The 18,003-nt window shown below is 37.4% G+C and overlaps 5 protein-coding genes across 7 annotated transcripts; 3 read left to right on the top strand and 2 right to left on the bottom strand.

The window, feature by feature from the left end:
* Positions 7 to 1,390, top strand: LOC105176252 (F-box/kelch-repeat protein At3g27150-like). Its single transcript, XM_011098990.2, has one exon. It carries the CDS (start codon positions 49 to 51, stop codon positions 1,180 to 1,182), a length of 1,134 nt encoding a protein of 377 aa, XP_011097292.2. The 5' UTR covers positions 7 to 48; the 3' UTR covers positions 1,183 to 1,390.
* On the top strand, positions 2,217 to 5,416 carry LOC105176251 (SWI/SNF complex component SNF12 homolog). Of its 2 annotated transcripts, none has more exons than XM_020698613.1 (3): positions 2,217 to 2,427; positions 3,055 to 4,602; positions 5,026 to 5,416. In XM_020698613.1, exons 2-3 carry the CDS (start codon positions 3,059 to 3,061, stop codon positions 5,090 to 5,092), a joined length of 1,611 nt encoding a protein of 536 aa, XP_020554272.1. In that variant the 5' UTR covers positions 2,217 to 2,427; positions 3,055 to 3,058; the 3' UTR covers positions 5,093 to 5,416. The 2 variants fall into 2 exon arrangements, with proteins under 2 accessions (XP_020554272.1, XP_011097291.1); XM_011098989.2 differs by having other exon boundaries at positions 3,028 to 4,602.
* On the bottom strand, positions 5,542 to 9,177 carry LOC105176249 (sulfite oxidase). Of its 2 annotated transcripts, none has more exons than XM_011098986.2 (12): positions 8,922 to 9,177; positions 8,711 to 8,826; positions 8,562 to 8,624; positions 8,421 to 8,457; positions 8,260 to 8,341; positions 7,305 to 7,423; positions 7,115 to 7,210; positions 6,923 to 7,033; positions 6,748 to 6,849; positions 6,496 to 6,543; positions 6,047 to 6,265; positions 5,542 to 5,877 (listed from the first exon to the last, which is right to left on the bottom strand). In XM_011098986.2, exons 1-12 carry the CDS (start codon positions 8,994 to 8,996, stop codon positions 5,761 to 5,763), a joined length of 1,185 nt encoding a protein of 394 aa, XP_011097288.1. In that variant the 5' UTR covers positions 8,997 to 9,177; the 3' UTR covers positions 5,542 to 5,760. The 2 variants fall into 2 exon arrangements, with proteins under 2 accessions (XP_011097288.1, XP_011097289.1); XM_011098987.2 differs by having other exon boundaries at positions 6,047 to 6,262; positions 8,922 to 9,172.
* On the top strand, positions 9,551 to 11,914 carry LOC105176247 (transcription and mRNA export factor SUS1). The gene is made up of 5 exons (XM_011098984.2): positions 9,551 to 9,662; positions 9,785 to 9,890; positions 9,977 to 10,071; positions 10,999 to 11,075; positions 11,536 to 11,914. Coding segments are annotated over exons 1-5 (354 nt in total). The 5' UTR covers positions 9,551 to 9,660; the 3' UTR covers positions 11,610 to 11,914.
* LOC105176248 (B2 protein) lies at positions 12,237 to 15,372 on the bottom strand. Its single transcript, XM_011098985.2, has 6 exons — positions 15,244 to 15,372; positions 13,879 to 14,461; positions 13,315 to 13,415; positions 12,917 to 13,000; positions 12,698 to 12,808; positions 12,237 to 12,604 (listed from the first exon to the last, which is right to left on the bottom strand). Exons 2-6 carry the CDS (start codon positions 14,450 to 14,452, stop codon positions 12,563 to 12,565), a joined length of 912 nt encoding a protein of 303 aa, XP_011097287.1. The 5' UTR covers positions 14,453 to 14,461; positions 15,244 to 15,372; the 3' UTR covers positions 12,237 to 12,562.

The raw sequence follows: 18,003 nt of genomic DNA, 5'->3' as shown, positions 1-18,003 counted from the left end.
TCCAGTTTTAGCAACAGTGATCTGACAGATCCCAGTAAAAGGATTAGGATGTCTGAAATTTGGGGTAACTCAGATCAGAGTGGATCCAATCCTTCTGATAGTATGTCCGGAGAAGGACCTCAGGATGCAGATTATTCCGACATTTCGTCTCTTAGCTACGAGTTAGAGAGTCTAATTTTTGCTAGGCTCCCAAGGTCGGAGCATTGGAAATTAAACTTTGTGAACAAGAGGTGTATGAATCTTCTAAAAAGCGGCGACCTTTACCAGATCAGAAGAGAGATAGGATTTAGAGAGGCTTCCGTTTTCATGTTTGCGAGTGGGGAAAGGAGTTGGTGGGCATTTGATCGCGAATTCAAGTCCCATAGGAAGCTCCCGGTTCTCCCATCAGATCCTTGTTTTGCCTCTGGGGATAAAGAATCACTTTGTGCTGGCACTCATTTGCTCGTTTCGGGCAGAGAGATCGATGGTCTGGTTGTTTGGAGGTATGAATTGGCTGAGAATAAATGGTTCAAAGGTCCATCCATGATCAGCCCAAGATGCTTGTTCGCGTCTGCAACTTGCGGTGACTGTGCTTATGTGGCCGGTGGCATGGGGGCTGGTTTGGGAACTGTCCAAATCTACGACACGGCTGAAAAATATAACCCGGACAGTGGATCCTGGGAACAACTTCCTAGGATGAAAAGGAAGAGGAAACTCTGCTCCGGATGTTACATGGACAATAAGTTTTACGTGATCGGAGGTAGGAATGAAGATGGAGAGCTAACGTGCGGTGAATTCTTTGATGAGGCGAGAAACAGATGGGAACTGATACCAGACATGCTGAAAGATGATCCTGTGCAATCATCACACTCGCCTCCTCTCCTTGCAGTAGTAAATAACGAGCTTTACTCGCTCGAGGCTTCTTCTAATCAGTTGAAGGTGTACATAAAGAAGAGTAATGCATGGAAGCAGTTGGGGGCAGTTCCGGTTAGAGCCGATAGCAACAGAGGTTGGGGAGTGGCGTTCAAGTCGTTGGGGAACCAACTTCTTGTAATAGGAGCATCAGCTGTTTCTTGTGGAGGTAATAACATGGCTATATACACATGTTGTCCGGAGGGTGATGAGCTGCAGTGGGAGCCTTTTGATAGTGGCAGAAATCGGCTTAGCCACTTCATTTTGAACTGCTCTGTTATGATGGCCTGAGTTCAAACTATTGGAAGAAGAACAAAGAGACAGGAGTGTTTGGGTAGTCATATTTTCTTACTATTGCAGATAGACACTGATGATGGTGCCTGTGTTATTATCCTCCTTTTCTTCTTCTAAGGGAGTTTTAATGCACCTTAGACTATAAATACATCTCAACCTATATTTATTTATATACTAATTTTATTTCCCCTCATCTTTTCTCTCACCCCTTTTCCTCTTTCCTCTTTCTCGCCGTCCCCTGTTCTCTCTTTTCTTCTCAATTGGACATATAAAATTAATTTAACACGAATCTTCACCATACTTGAATTTGTATGAATAATTAAATATATTTATTTATGATTTTTTATTTTTGATCTTTTTGCTAATATTAACTTTTCTATTTCTACCGCAGAACTATCTGGTTTATTAAATATCATTGCATTTTAAACTTGGCGTTCGAGATATTTTTAAAATATTTTAGTTGTATTATATCTTGAAATATTGTGTATCTAACTTTATTCATTTTGAAACTTTTTACATTTTATTACTTAACGACTTCAGCTATGTATTTGACTTTTATGTACCGGACAATTCAATTTAGAAATAACTTTTAAAAAAATCAAAACCACAGTATCATCACCCCTAGTATTTAATTTGGTGTGTCATATGTGAAATTCTTTACACTCTTAACAATTTAACAACACCAATTAAATGTGCCAAATGTGAAATTACTAAAGTATTCTACTTTTTTATTGTATCTATCCATTATTTTTCACTCATAAGCTTACAAATTCTTACCTCTACTTTAAAATTGAGTGTATTCCACCAGCTAAATTTTGAATATTTCAGAACTATGTAGCATAAATACCAAGAACACCCCCCAAAAAGACAGTCGGGCAATTTTGGCCTAAAACTTTTTTATCAAAAATTTTGCATTCGAACTTGAGTGTGTGCATTAGTATGTTAAAAATAAATAAATAAAGACTACAAAAATGTATAAGCTCCAAGATAGAATATAGGGCTGAAAATTTTTAATACAGCCGAAATAATGTACAAAAGCATAATGTAGAGTATAGAGACAGCTGCCCAATGTGTGTTTAGGCCCATGGATTGGAGTTGAAGTGACAAGTATAGTATAGGGGCAGGTGAGAGCAAGTGAAGATTAAAGCGAGATCAGTGGGCGAGCTGAGGGGCGAAGGAGAAGCAAAACGAATCGGTCAGCAGACTCTCACTGTCCCTCAGATTCTGCTTCCTATTTCCTGTGTGAGTTTATCCTCAGCTTCCGCGCCAACCTTTTTTTCATCGATTTGGACAATCGCTTTTTCCTGAGTTTCCGGTTTTGTATGTTTAATCTCACCTGAATTTAGTTGTAACTAGTGACATAGCTACTTCGGTTTTCAAAAGTGTGACTTTCTTGGGATCCGGAGATTCTTGTTAGCCATTCCTCCTTTCTTGAAAAAATTCGAGAAGCGTAATTGGTATTGTGAGGGTTTAGGGTTTTCTTCTTCTTGTTGTTTTCCTTTGTTCTTTTTCCTGGTGAAGGCGGAGGAGGAGCAAGCAACGTAATAATTCCTTCTCTTGGGTGTAGGATAGACTTCCTGGCTGATGCAGAATGTCTCGATTAATTTTCAGTTATTTTTGAGTCTTGGTAACCAAATTTTGGTTTTTATCAGATGTCAAGTCTCCGTATTGTGAATGATTATGCTTGATTTAGCTGACAAGTTAATTGCCATCATCATCATCATATCCCTCTTGATAAAGTTATTTATGTGAAGCTTTTACATGCCAAAATGTGGTTCCCTTCTATAAAATTTCAGTATTGAAATCCACGACTCTTTCGGAATCTGCCAATGAAAATTACAGATCCTCTCAGTTGAACTTTTTCCCCAGAGATATGGCCATGTCTGCAAATAACAATAACCTACAAAAGAACATTGGTGCTTCATCCCCATTTGGAAATTCTTTGCCTGTGAATCCATCTCCACAGCAACAAATGGGATCTGGATTTCCAGGCCAGTTCCAGCTTACTGCTGCACAAGCACAAGCCATTGCGCAGGCTCAGTCAAAGGCTCAGGCTCATGCCCAAGCTCAAGTGCAGGCAGCCCACGCTCAGTTCCAAGCTCAGTTGCAAGCTGCTCAGGGAATTTCATTTAACCAGGCTCATGCAAGTGGGGTCGCAAATTTGGGTTCGCCATCGCCCTCTGTTTCAGGAGCTGGAAGTGCGAGTGCCAAAAGATTTCCACAAAAGCCACCAGTACGCCCGCCAAGCTTCTCGCCTTCCAACACTGCCTCCCCATTGAGGACAATGGAAGCTTCTGCTGCTGCTCGCAGGAAGAAGCAGAAGCTTCCTGAGAAACAGTTACAGGAAAGAGTCGCCGCTATTTTGCCGGAATCTGCTCTTTACACGCAGCTCCTTGAGTTCGAGTCTCGCGTGGATGCTGCTTTGACAAGGAAAAAAATTGATATTCAAGAGGCTTTGAAGACCCCAACATTCAATCAGAAAACTCTCCGTATTTATGTATTTAATACTTTCGCTAATCAGGTTCGCACTATTCCTAAGAAGCCAAATGCCGAGCCCCCTACTTGGACTCTTAAAATTGTAGGGAGGATTTTGGAGGAAGGAACAGATTCCGACCAGGCTGCCATGATACAGAAATCAAGCTCCTATTATCCTGAGTTCTCTTCATTTTTCAAAAGAGTTACTATCACTTTGGACCAGAAAGTATACCCTGATAACCATTTGATTATATGGGATAGTGCCCGATCATCTGCTCCTCATGAAGGCTTTGAGGTGAAAAGGAAAGGGGATCAGGAATTCACTGCAAGCATAAGATTAGAAATGAATTATATGCCTGAGAAGTATAAGCTTTCAGCTGCTTTGATGGATCTGTTAGGTATTGAGGTTGATACTCGTGCAAGAATCATGGCTGCGATATGGCACTATGTCAAGGCTAGAAAATTGCAGTGTCCAGATGATCCATCTTCTTTCAATTGTGATCCGCAACTCCAAAAAGTATTTGGGGAAGGCAAGATGAAGTTCACATCAGTCACACAAAAAATTACACCCCACCTCTTTCCTCCACAACCCATACATTTAGAACACAGGATCAAACTTTCAGGAAATAGTCCTGTCGGAACTGCATGCTATGATGTATTAGTTGATATACCCTTCCCAATTCAAAGAGAATTGAATGCTTTGTTAGCCAATACTGAAAAGTCAAAAGAGATTGAAGCCTGTGATGATGCAATTTGTACTGCTATAAGAAAGATCCACGAGCACCGTCGTAGAAGGGCATTCTTTCTAGGATTTAGTCAGTCGCCTGTAGAGTTTATTAATGCCCTCATAGATTCTCAAAACAAGGATCTCAAGCTTGTTGCTGGGGAAGCAAGTCGCAATGCAGAAAAAGAGCGGCATTCAGATTTCTACAACCAACCCTGGTATGGTTCATATTTGTTGACTTTGTATTAATTCTTTTATCTCTTTGCTTTTATAGAATTCTTATTTCTCAACTCTGTGAAATGTATGTGGAACTTGTATCATCATAGGTCACCGCAAATCAGCTGGAAAACAAATGTTGCTTTCGGTGAAAATGTCTTTGAACATTATTTCCTTGGGTGACAATTTAGTTAATCGGAACAATATTAAGATTTATTGGCAATCTGCATTAGAGCATATTGCCTCCAGTTTTTGATGTTTGTTCAACTTTAAATCATTTATTCAATATGTATAGATGACAAATACGGAACTTTTTGGCATTGTTTTGGGCTGGAAACATATCTGCTATGTGCTGCCCTTTCAAATTCATATTTGCTATTCAAATGGCATATTAAAGTTGTTGAAATCCCTTAATGACATGACAGGGTTGAAGATGCCGTTATTCGCTACCTTAACCGAAAGCCGTCAGCAGATGCCCCAAGCAGCACCTGAATCAACTGGAATACTAAAACCTAGAAGAATTATCTGTTTTCTTTTTTTGGTATTCTTCAGTGAACTACTCGAGGTGGATTTTGGAAGTGCCAATGCTGCAATTGTCTTCACTAGAGAACCAAAAGGAAGACATGCATCCTGGAAGAAGTAGAATTTAGAATATCTAGGAATTCCAGCAGTGCTGGATGTAAATTTATTGTTGGATTAGTTAGTGTTTGCTGCGCCATAAAAATTGGAATTTACGAAAAATGTGAAAGCAGCTAGGTGGGATCAATTCACTCGATACGCTGCTGAATTCTGATAATGTTGGTAGTGATATTTTTTCCCTGGGCATAAAAACCACTGTTTAGGCTTCTTTTTCTTTTGTTGGATTATTGTTATTGTTCTTGTTTTGATTGGTAAGATTCCTGAGTTGAAAATAGGAAAAACAAACAATAAAAAGGTACATGTTTAGCAATGAGGCATAGAAGCAAGCATGGAAACAAAGAATTTGTTACCAAGAGGCAACAGATATACCATTTAAACAAAACAGAGGAAAATCAGAACTATCGCCTAAAAATCACAAGGGATGGCAAATATCTCTTATACCAATATCTATCACTTCTCAGGCGCTTAACAGTTTGCTGTCCATGCAGAAGGGTGGTAGGGAAGGGCCTCACTGCTTTTGCCTACAGATTAGAGTGACTAATCTGAACATTAACTCGATGCCATGAGGTGTTTAGTATCCCCCTCAAGTTCCAAATTACTTCTGCATTTTCCGGTTGGACATTTCCAGCTATATCCACCTGTATGTGATTCCACAAATCCTCAAAGTTAATGAAGAATAGCAGGGAAGAACAATTTCAGTGAGGTGAGATAGAAAACCAAGAAAGCCATCGTTATATGTGATCATCACTGCAGGAGTACCTTACTCACTCCAACTCAAAACATTTATTGCAAGAACGAAAAGCATACCGCTTTGGCAACAATTTCAGTGGTCTCTGGGACGTCGACCTCAGCCTCAAAAAGCACCCATGCCCATTTATCACTACTTGTATCATCAGAAATATATGGAATTCCAGCTTTCTGAGATTTGGAGGCTTCCACCCACGTCTTCCCACCATCTATGGATACATCAACTCTCTCTATGCCTCGTCCGCCTCCTGATACTGCATAACCCTTGATATTTATCTGCTAATTTTTTAAACAAATTTTAGTGAATGAGAACATAGGACTGAGTTTCTAGGTGGAAACCATCAGCTACAAGAGAAGAGCCAAGGCCCATAAAAGTAAGTACTCACATGAAATCTCAATAGATTGCAAATTGAGCATACAAATTTGATTGATGAAAAATACAGCATGCCCTATACTGAAGTGCAAGCATACTATGATAAAAATATAATGTATACCGAAACCAGACTGACCTTTCCAGGTTTTACATTGTTTACATCGTCGAGAGAACATATTGCACTCTGCAAGCAGCACATGGGAGAACCATTATATTTGAGCAATCTTAGAAGAAAATAAACTATCTGCAAAGGCGACAACAGTTCTAATCGATTGCACATGTAAGCACTATACCATTGCAACAGATGAGAAGAAAAATAGATTGCAGTTTGAGGTGATGATACTCATATCCATTACAGCCTATAGATTAGAAGCACACTGAAGAATACCTGAACAGGAAAATCCATTTGTGGCCGCCTTGTCGACCAATCGATGTTATCCCAATTGACTGAAGGTGGAAACATTTTATAATCCTTTTGCGTAAAGAAGCCCTACAGAGAAGGAGTATACAGTTCATAAAGCAGCCAGAGTCTCCACTGAGCCCAGACATCAGGCAGTTTTTACCTGGCATTCTTCTGCAATGATATTGATGGAATCAAGCCATTTGACAGAACGAGCACCAATAACACCAGGGACAATCACGCGCAGGGGATATCCATGATCCCTGTTAAGAGTCTTTGCACAGAAAATACAAACATGAAGATTGAAAATGTTGGACTCGAAAAGATTTAGTTCATGCGGACAAGTAAAGAATACCTCTCCATTCATCTCATAAGCTAGTAAAACATCAGCTTCAGGGTTTGTGGCCTGACTTAATGGAATTGATGATTTATAAGGGCCTCCGTTCTCTTCCTGTGATAAAATAATAGCTCAGGCTGGGTGACACTTCCTCTGTGCTACTGAGAAGTAATGATATGATGAGAAACAAAAGGCACAAACTATTTACCTTACACCTATCGATGCTTATGAATTCTACATGTCTTCCCCCACACGGTGATTTATTTGAGGACTTAGGAATACCAAACAGTTCGAGAACATCTGCTAATTTTGCCCCACCCCAAACAGCTGCACACAACATGTACAAAGGTATGAAAGTAAACATAAACAGAAAGAAAACTGGAATACTGAAGGAGTTCTTTTCACATATTACTGAAATCGTCCGGTAGCATCATCTAGAGAAACGAGTAGCTCATTTTCTCAGTGTGTATTAGCTAATTATAGATTTTCAAAACACATGCTGGGCTATGGTAACAGTTAGACCATATGAGCGAAATAACCTACTTAAAGTAGTCAATGGACTTGATCACTTCCACAATTTTTCCTCCACCAAAAAGGGGTAAATTTTTGCATCAGGAGAAAATGGATCTTCAGGAACATAAGGAAGCAGAAAGCATTAAAGAGGTATATGCAATTCACATTTAAAAACGGCACGCAACATGCCCCTGCCACAGTTCTGAGGTGAATTCACTTGCAGCAGAATTTATAACAGAGTCCAAAATGTCTCTTAATGTAAAAAGATTCTGACCCACTAGCAAAAACTGCTCCTTGAAAGAACTATAATTTCGGAAAACAGAAGCAAGTCTGGGTTTCATGAAATAACTCTGACTGCCTTCAGGGCACTAACCATTCTAAAAAGAAGCTAAAGTGGCAAATAGGAAAAGAGAATGCTCGGCAGAAGGAAAACATCACCAGAAACACACACACAGAGAGAGAAAGAGAGGGAGAACTTCAATCTTTCCGAGAAGCTGTTGGCATGCTATACTTTCTAGAACCTGAGTCTACAGCAACTGTATTTGTCGTCTCTTTATATTTCATTACAACATTACCATCTGAGGTGCTCTCTCTTTCTGTACCACATTCACCTTAAAAATCACAGACAATGCATCTCAAGATGGACTAACCATTTCCTATGGCACTAATGTCCCATCCAACTCCTCTAACCTTTCGAGTTTTGCTCATGGCCGTCCTCCTATTGCCAGCACACTGTGAACAACGCAAAGCGTGGGCTAAAAGATCATTTATAGAGAAAAGAACAACAAGAAGAATTATGAGGAAAATATACCTGTAGGGTGGCAGCGATGGCATATTTTGGAAGCTTCCTGTCATTCATGAGACAGACAGTAAATGGCTCTTCTTCAAGCAACCTAGGGAATATGGCAAGAAAACAAGAAGAGCTCAAAAGCATACATATTTGTTCACTCACAGGATATCTTTCATGTAGAGCTCTTTGGGATGTTCTATTAGGCCCCTGATAGAAACACTGTATCTGCTCAACCAAATCAGACAGAATCACACATTTTATTCATAAAATGTCGAAAATCTGTAGTAACAGGAAAAGGGTAGACATCGGACTTGTCAATGTCATCGACTACTGGAACTGGTCCGTGGTTCCTCTTATAGAAGAATTCGACAGGCGTCACATAAGATGAAACTAAAGCTGAACGATGTGGCTCCGCATTGAAAGGCTCCTGAACCACAAAACAAGATTGATCATGTTAATCATTAGAAAGCACTGGAGTGGAGTGATTGATTATATATGTATAATGAGAGATAAGGAGGAAACCTTAGAATTAACGAGAAGAGCAGGGTGGCGAGGAGGTTCTTGGGAATAGTCGGAAGGCGCTCTTAGTCCCGGCATATTCTCAACTCAATCAATGGAGAGGACTCCAGAATTGTATGGCACGACCAAGAATATTGCTGAAGGAGTTTGAGGTTGATATTAAAAGAGAAGATGTGGACGAAGAGAAGGCTTGTGAGTGTGTGTGAGGAAGAGCCATCACACATGATTTAGAGTAGGCTGTGAAAGAAGACAACAACATGAATACTAATAGTCCAAGAAATAAGAAGGAATCCAATCCTGTGGTTTATATGTATTGAATTTGCAGTTTGCAGTATGAGTAGGAGAAACAATCCCAACTCCAAACAAATCAGAATGTTCACCAACCCATCATTAATTCATTTAATCAACTCTTTTTGTGTTGATATAGGAATTTTCGTACCATACAGTTGTCATATTATTAGTCACGTTTTCTGAATTGTACGCTAATAAAACAAATCTTATTATATAATTTGTTTAAATTCAAACAAATTCGATATGAATTAGAATTTTCTATTGATATATCTATTAATTAATTAGCTTTCTAGAACGAATGAAAAATGAGAGATTGGTAAATTCGATTAAATTGAGGGGTAAAATTGGAAAAATGGATATCGACCGCTTCTTCCAATTTTACCCGTCAAAACTGCCCTAGTTTCCCCATCCGCAAAGATCAGTCAACCGCTCTGCTGTGCTCTGCTACGTAATGTAAATATTTGCTCACTCCTATTTTAACATGAAAAATCTCATAAATCAATCTCAATTTTCAATTATGGATCTTCTTTCTCGTTTGTTCTTTAATGTAATTGGTAAGTTTATTTGCAAAATAGGAGTAGAAGGCATTCGGTGAATCGACCGCCGACTCCGGACGTACGGGATGATGACGAAGATGATCGACCAAAGGAGCCTACGCTTCTCGAAATCGTCAATATTAAGGTCTCTCTTCACTCCATTTTTCACTTATTTACTTTTCCATTTCTGTGCTGCTACAATGATGGTAGCTTGATTTTCTGGATCTTTAGTTGATTGAAAGTGGAGAGAAGGAGCGGTTGATGGAGCTGGTGAGGGAGAGGCTGGTGGAGTGCGGGTGGAAGGATGAAATGAGAGCTCTTTGCAGGTACTCTTTCTTGTCCTTGATAACCCCTACTCAGTAATCTAATGTGATGAACATTGTATCTTCTGCTGAAAGTTCTATTTCATGAAGTAAAATAAGTTGAGCTCCGTGATTTAGTGATTAGCTTCGATTTAGTAAATAAGCCTTCTTCTTTGAATCTGACTTTGCGCTTTTTGTCACAATTTTGCTTTCACAGACAAAGTTTTATCTAATCCTGTGCTTCTGGTTCTCTTATTTTCCTACCAGAAAAGGGGATATTTTCTTGCTAATTTGTAATCTATTTTTGACCCTATATGATTATGGACGTTCAAATGGCTGAATAACTTTCACAAGTCCATTTGGAAGAATTAGCAGACTTGAATTGGCTATATAGGAAATATTAGGGCAGGAACCTATATTGATCAGCATTAGAAAGCCAAAAAAGCCCAAGTTTTTCATTATGGTACACTTCTACCATCCAGTTTTCTACCTGAAATGAAGTATTAGAGAAGTGTACCTGACTTGCTAAAAAGATCTTGTAAAATCTGGAATAAAGTTGTTTAGCATCAATGATGAGCGTGCACTTTTCTGCTCTTAGATGCAGATTTTCTTGCTCATAGCCTTTGGTCAAACATTACTATGATACATGAACTGTGAACTTTGCCATTACGATCAGTGGTGGGATCTGGGTTACTTATATTCCTTTCTCCTCACTCTTTAGGCATATGTATGTTAGAACCTCTGTCTCCGTGTTTTTGAATGCTCATGTGTGTTTACACATGCATAATAAAATATTCTGCGTCTTGTGATAGAGGGCAATCCTTCTCCTACAATCTGCCTGTATATGTACTTGGACTTTACTGCTCCCATCCGTGGTGTCAGTTCTGCTTGCACCCAATCTGCTTCACTGTTCTCCAGGCATGAAATTTTGATTCAATAGTATATTTTTAGGGCATTTATAAAGAAGAACGGGAGGGAGAATGTCACTGTTGATGATCTAGTCCGTGCAATTACCCCAAAAGGCAGAGGTAATAAACTTTTTCATTAACTTTATTTGGTAAATCATTTTACTTGTCTTAAATTTGGAACAGGGCCCTATAATCAGGTTAGGTAATGAAAATTTTTATGAATGTATTTGGTAATCATTTTACTTTGTCTTAAAGTTGGAATAGGGCCCGTTAATCAGGTTTATATGACATCTTATGACAAATTTATTTCCCCATGTATCTTATTTTCTTCTGTTGTTTTCTTTTTTGTGGAAATGACTTCTTTTTTATCAGTCTTTTCATTTACGGTAACAGAAATGAAAATAAAGACAAATGGGAAATTTATTAACATAGCCTTTTCACCTAAAGCTTAAAGTACTGCTTCTGACCTCTGTTAAGAACTTAATGTGGTTGCTTCAACTTAGCTTCATTTTCACCATCATGCACGCATATTTTGTCAACATCTGCATCTTTCTTCTGACGAATTTTCTTACTGATGCAGCTTCAATACCAGATTCTGTGAAAGCTGAGCTTCTGCAGAAGATCCGAACCTTTCTTGTTTCAGTTGCCCATTAATGTATCGGCGTTTTTACATGCTGGGGCCCAGTGAAAGTATGTGCAAATCATTTCTGCGGAAAAAATAATGAAAAAGGAAAAATTGCCCTTTAGTTTTCATCTCCCTATGTGTGATCCATCATTCAGGGTATTTCTACCCTTTCTGGTCCGGAGTATGCATCTTACGACATGTTTTTCTCCTAGGTTTAGGATATAACAGCACTTTGAATATTATGTAACTTTAAGTGCAATAGCTATAACTTCTATAGTTTGCAGCCCCGAATATGCATATGCATATATACCACCTGAAACACCTTTCAGCTTCATACCGGACCGTCTTATACTTTTTTAGTAATTGGGAGAGGATCTTTCTGCTTTTGGGAGTAGACGGATGCACACAATTTCTTAGCACCCAATTATAAAGATGGATGCTGTTAATTTAATATGCTACTATTAACATGGGAAGTCATTAAGTGCTAATACATACAACTGGAGGACATTTGGATTCTAATGGGCTGATTTCAGGAGTGCCAGAGTTCACCTGAAAAAACAAAACTTACTCATCATTGAATTGGAACTTGAAAGTGAGGAGGAAGCAGCCCCACGTCGAGCAGACTTGGTTTTAGTGACATAACCGTGAGAGATAACTGCACAAGTTGTTGAAGCCCTTTGGACAATATGAAAATACATCTGTTCATATTATGACAGAGCCTCCATGTTTCTCACAAGTTGTCTATAAGATTACAAGGTAAATATCGTGAAGCTACTTGCATCTTCACAGAAACAGATTACATTTATTCTATTACACACAAGCCAATCCTAACTCTCGAGAATATCTCACAACCAGATTTGCTCCCAAGCTTGCGCTCCAAGGAAAATCTGTGAAAATCCACATCCATACTCCACCAAGACTACAGCATAGACTTACGCTATATAATTGCTTATGCTGAGCTGGGATTAAAATGCACAACATTTTATGCACCGGTTTGTTCACAAAGATCTAGCAAGTCCAAAGTCTGAAATACCACACAGAGTAAAGACAATCAGCTCCCATTCAATGCGAAATGAGTAGAAATTCACCACTGGGAATATTGAGGATTGAAACTAACCTCAGGTACAGAGAGCTCAAGTCGGAACTTAGGACCATCATAATGATGCAAAACTGGCCTAAAAGCATCTTCCTCAAGAGGCTTGCAAATTTTCCTCACACGAATTCTTACCTAGTTAAAACGACAGAGAGCCAAGTCAAGAATCACGATATGAACACAAACCCAATTCGTATGCATGTAAAAAGTAAAGATTGTAGCTACTAGAGGTGACATCTTTACCTGGGCAGGGAACCTTGATTCACCTTTGCATTTTTTATCTTCCCAAGCAGTAGGATCAATGTTGGTACCCCCAAAACTTGCTGCCTGCGCATGAAAAGTGAGTGTGAAAACAGTCTAAAAGAAGTTCAATAGCGAGGTAGAAAATCACGGGAAGAATATGTACTATTCATAGCTCAAGTATGCGAAGTTAAGGCTCCAAACTTAGCATTTTATCAAATTAATCAAGAACAGTGAATTCAACTTGCTCTTTTATGAAAAAGCCGATTTCCATGGAAAAGCTCATAGAATTTCATCCTTGTTGCACAAATATAACACTAGGCCAGTTGCCACAACTGCACATTGAAATGTGTGGCATGAAAGTAAATCATACCAGACTGGACAGAATATTGCTTACATACCTCAAAAATACCATGCAACTGGTGAGTGGTGTAATTGTAGAGGAACAGAGGTAAACCAGGTGTTATTGCCCTCACGGAGTCTCTATATCTTGGTGGCAAACCTACAAAAGAAATGCAGAGTGGTAAGCATCCAGAATAACAATAAAACCCAAAATACTACACATACAGTTAGAATCAACACAACAAGAAAAGCGGTATTTTAGATATGGAGCTCTAAGAGCATCTGGTACATGTAAGCCAACAATGAGACCAAAAGTTCTCTCAGACATAAATCCCCTTCTTGCGTTACCCTTCCAAAACATCCCTATCTGGTAAGAACAATAACTGAATTATATATAATCTACAGCACCAGACAGTGGAAGGCTAACATCGTCGATTTTGATGCTCTCAGAAGAAAAGGAAAAAAAAAAAAAAAAAAGAGAGAGATAACCACACTTAAACCAAGAGCATTTAGATCTCAGAGACCTCCAGCAATAGATTACACAACATGGTGCAGTTATTTCAAGTCAATTATCTAAAGTCTAACAATATGCAATTTTGAAGGGAGAAAATTCATGTAATTACCGAAGAGTTGTCTCTTCAAATCCTCCTGCATTGTATCATTGTTGCAGACAAAGATGTATCCACCAAGGACCTCACTCCTGGGGAGCATCTCGGCTGCAGGCAAGGTCTTAAACCTTTTGTCAACAGCATTGCTTGCATTTGCGCTGTCCTCCTTGCTGTTACTATTATTGCTGCTATTGTTGTTGTTATGCTCCTTGCTGTTGCTGATACTGCTATACTTGCCTCCAGTTACATTTCCCGCGAAGCTGGCATTGGGATTCTGATAAATCGGGTTCATATTGTAAATGACATTTCTAGGGGAATTTTTTGTTATGTTCTCATTCATCTTGCTTTCCAAGTTTAACATGTTGAAATTAAAACTTTCAAACTTGTTGTCTTCCTGAAATCCATAATTGTCCCTTGGTCTCACTTCAGCAGAACCCTTTGAGAGATCAAGGTTAATCCTATGCTCAGCCTTTGGCCTTGTCTGCTCAGCCAATTTTGAAGCAGCCACCAACCATTTGTGATCCTCTGAGACTTTTGACTGTCCTCGGAGCTCATCACCCAACTGCCAAAAGCTGTGAATACTCTCCATGATGCAAACCTAGAAACAAACATATAATAGAATATTAGACAATCAGCATAAACAATCATAAGAAATGATGCAGTGCACAAGAAAAATACATTCAACAAGTTAAATTTTGCAGAAAACCATAAGTTGGCTATTTACAGCTAAAAGTTGAGCTGCAGCAAAATATTAAAACAATACAGAGGCTGTGTCTTAACTGGTTCGTCTTCGATAAACTGAAAAAGTAATTAAGCCACTGTCATAAAGTAATAGGCTTCATAAAAAATACAACCTGACAAATGTAGTAAATAATAATGTGTTGTAACTAGTTCATCCTCAACAAACTGAAGATCAGACTGAAAATGGAAAGAGTTTAACACTTTCCAGGGGCCATCCAGTTCTTTTGAAGCAAATTATACTTCAGAAAGAAAATAAAAATCAAGTATCACCAAAAGGGAAATGTTCCCGATCTAATTGGTAATATAATCAGAGTTGACTAGCATCGCAGAAAATCAAACCCTTGTAAACATAAGCATAATTGAATGGCAATGCACCAAAATCGCATTAAACCACGAAACTGGAATGAGTGGAATGAGTAAATTTAGCAATTTAAACTCACAACAGAAACCGAGCTTATTCAGTTAATAAGCTAGATTCAAGAAGAAGTTTAGGTTAGTAGTACGCGAGGAAAGTAAAAATGGATTAGATTGAAGAGATTAGCGAAAAAGTAATTGGGCAACTGAGGAGGAGAAGCCCTAGATTTGGGGACCGAAAGCGCAAAAAAACGGTGGGGACTGGGGAGAGACAGCAGTACTCACCTTCACTCCTTCACCGGAAGATGCGAGAGAGGTGGAAGAGGGCAGATATTTCGGTATTTATATGAGTAATTTCATCGGAATTGCCCTTGATGCTTTGCTTTATTTACATATTTGCCCTACTGATATTTCTTTTGCTGCTTGCCGCCGTCCACACACTGTCACACACTATTTTGACATTCGGTATTTTCTTTTTTTAACTGGTCGTTATGTTAAGTGGTTCTTACGGACATACAGTTAATTATTTTTATGTTTTAATATATATAATATATAAAAATAAAATATATAAATCCACATATTATATTTAAAATAAAAATTATGTTACAAATCATTATTTGTGAGTGAACTTTTTTTTTATATTAGTACAGATAGATAGTATAAATATATTAAATGATAATAAAAATTTGATTTGGGATGGGTGAAAAATAAACAAAGAATATTTTTTATACTTCGAAAATTGGTATCGTTGTGTAAATAACTACTCTTTGTGAATATAAATAAACATTTCCTTTTAGTGCCATAGAACATTATTAGATGACGACTCATGGTAATAAGTACCCTCCAACTAAGGAGTTAATATGGGGTGGTTAGTTAATTGAGATTGCCAAATAAATTATATCCGTGATACAAATTCTAATCTAACTAAAATGTGAACTTAAAGAGTCATAAACAAATTCTTAATAGAACTGGAGGATATGATATGTATTAATATTGCAAAGTATCCTAAATTGTGATATCAGGGGTGCAATTCTCATCTTTTGCATGTACTTACTGCATGATTTAACGGCCACGTGAACTTTCCATTAGAAATCTAATGACAATATAAAAAATGCAAACAGAGTCGATTCTTTCATATATCGTTTCAAACTATTTCAAAAAATATGGTACCATAAATTATCCAAAAATTATAGTATGAACAATCCAATTTTGTCTTTTTTGAATCAGGCCACTGACATGGCTGAATTGCTCTGATTTTTTTGTAAATAAATTTAACTTTATTTTTAAGTACTTTATCATTATTATAATAATCTTAATTCAACATTACCGATTTCAATTTATTTTAAAAATTATATATTCAGTTGATAACGGAGTTTTTAAATAATTTTAATTTTAACAATAATTAAATTCACACTCTCACATATTTAATATTTTATGTGCTATATCATCAATTACATTATTTCTTTCACATACTATTATTTGATTAATTAATAAAATAATTATTTTTTTTTCAACCATGCAAGTTTAATTATTGTGTATGAATCACCAATTGTATTACTTAGTAGGAGTATTATTAAATTAAACATATTTTTCTAATATTTTTAAAAACATAAATATGAAGTACTAATCGAAATAAAATTTATAATATTTTGTGAAAACTAATTATTAGTGACAAACAACAAGTGAAATAATAAGCAAAAAAATAATATCTATTTAACACATAGGAACAAAACAATCTTTCATCAATTAAGTTTATTTTAAAAGTAATTTTTTTCAAATACTATCAAATTTAGCTTTTATCTATTTTTTATTTTTTTTACAAACACTACTCACTTTTGATTATGTTATAACTTTCTACTTTTACTATAAAAACCACTTCTAAAAAGTAAAAGTTGTTGCAATCACTCCCTTAATTAGGTTATATCCATAATGAGAAACTTTATTTGGTACATGCCAACCCAACAACATACATAAAATGGCAAATAAATCAAATTTCAGCTCCATCACTTCTGTAATAAGCTCAGATTATAGCTTTTTCCATTTTCTAGTTCTAGCTAGGAATGGGACTCCAATCAGCATATGACAAATCCGCCAACAGCTAGCGAATGACCGGATTTAATTTTTTTTATTGAAGTCTTTGTTACATGTTTTATTTCATTTCATATATACACACACATTATGTGTACAAAAATTATGTATGATGTTTAGCAAAAAGCAACAATATATATTTAAGGTATTTTAGTGATGATTTTTGGTGTATTTGCAACTCCAAAGTAAAGATATTCTCTGAAGAAGAAAACTAAGCCTGCAAAAGAGACAAAGCGTTGAGACCAAGTTTGCGAGGTTTTCAGCGATAACTCTCTGAAGTTCAAGTCAGTATTCAGAGTTGATTCTTAAAAGAAAATGGAATAGAATAGTAGCAAAAGTTGTATCTGATTGGGAAGAGCCAATGTTTATAATTGTGGTTTAATTGTACGATTTATGACCACCTTTGATTTATAATAAGATCTACGGCTACAATGGTCCGTATATATTAATGTGTTGAGAATGACATGCAAGGCTTCTTTTTGATGTAATAACTTGAGTACAGTTCGAGTGATGTTAATACGAAGGTATTTAAAAAAATCCAAATAAAGAGTTTCCAAAATTGTTGTGTAGGAGCTGATCTTCCATGAACAATTGAGCATGCATGCCACAAAAACAACCTCCTTCCAAGCAATTAATTTCCTTCCTCAAGGTGGAGAATCCCTTCCTTGGTTCCAAGTTGCCACAAATCATAATAGCCCAAACCACCTATGTATACCCCATCATCTACTCCAATGGATTGGATGTTCACCTCCACATCACATGTACTATATTTTACCTTTTTTTTAAAAAAAAAATTATTTTGGCTACTATGAGAAAAAAGCATAGTGATGACGTGGCATGATCGGCTGGGACGAGCGTGTAACGACGGCCGTCTTCAAGTGTGAAAGACCCAATGTCCAAGTTTCAACTGGTAATCTCATGGAGAGCGCGTGCAAACACACTATTAACCCTACTCGG

The sequence above is a fragment of the Sesamum indicum genome, linkage group LG13, assembly GCF_000512975.1.
Source record: "Sesamum indicum cultivar Zhongzhi No. 13 linkage group LG13, S_indicum_v1.0, whole genome shotgun sequence".
Lineage (NCBI taxonomy): Eukaryota > Viridiplantae > Streptophyta > Magnoliopsida > Lamiales > Pedaliaceae > Sesamum > Sesamum indicum.
This window is presented reverse-complemented; position numbering and strand designations above follow the sequence as displayed.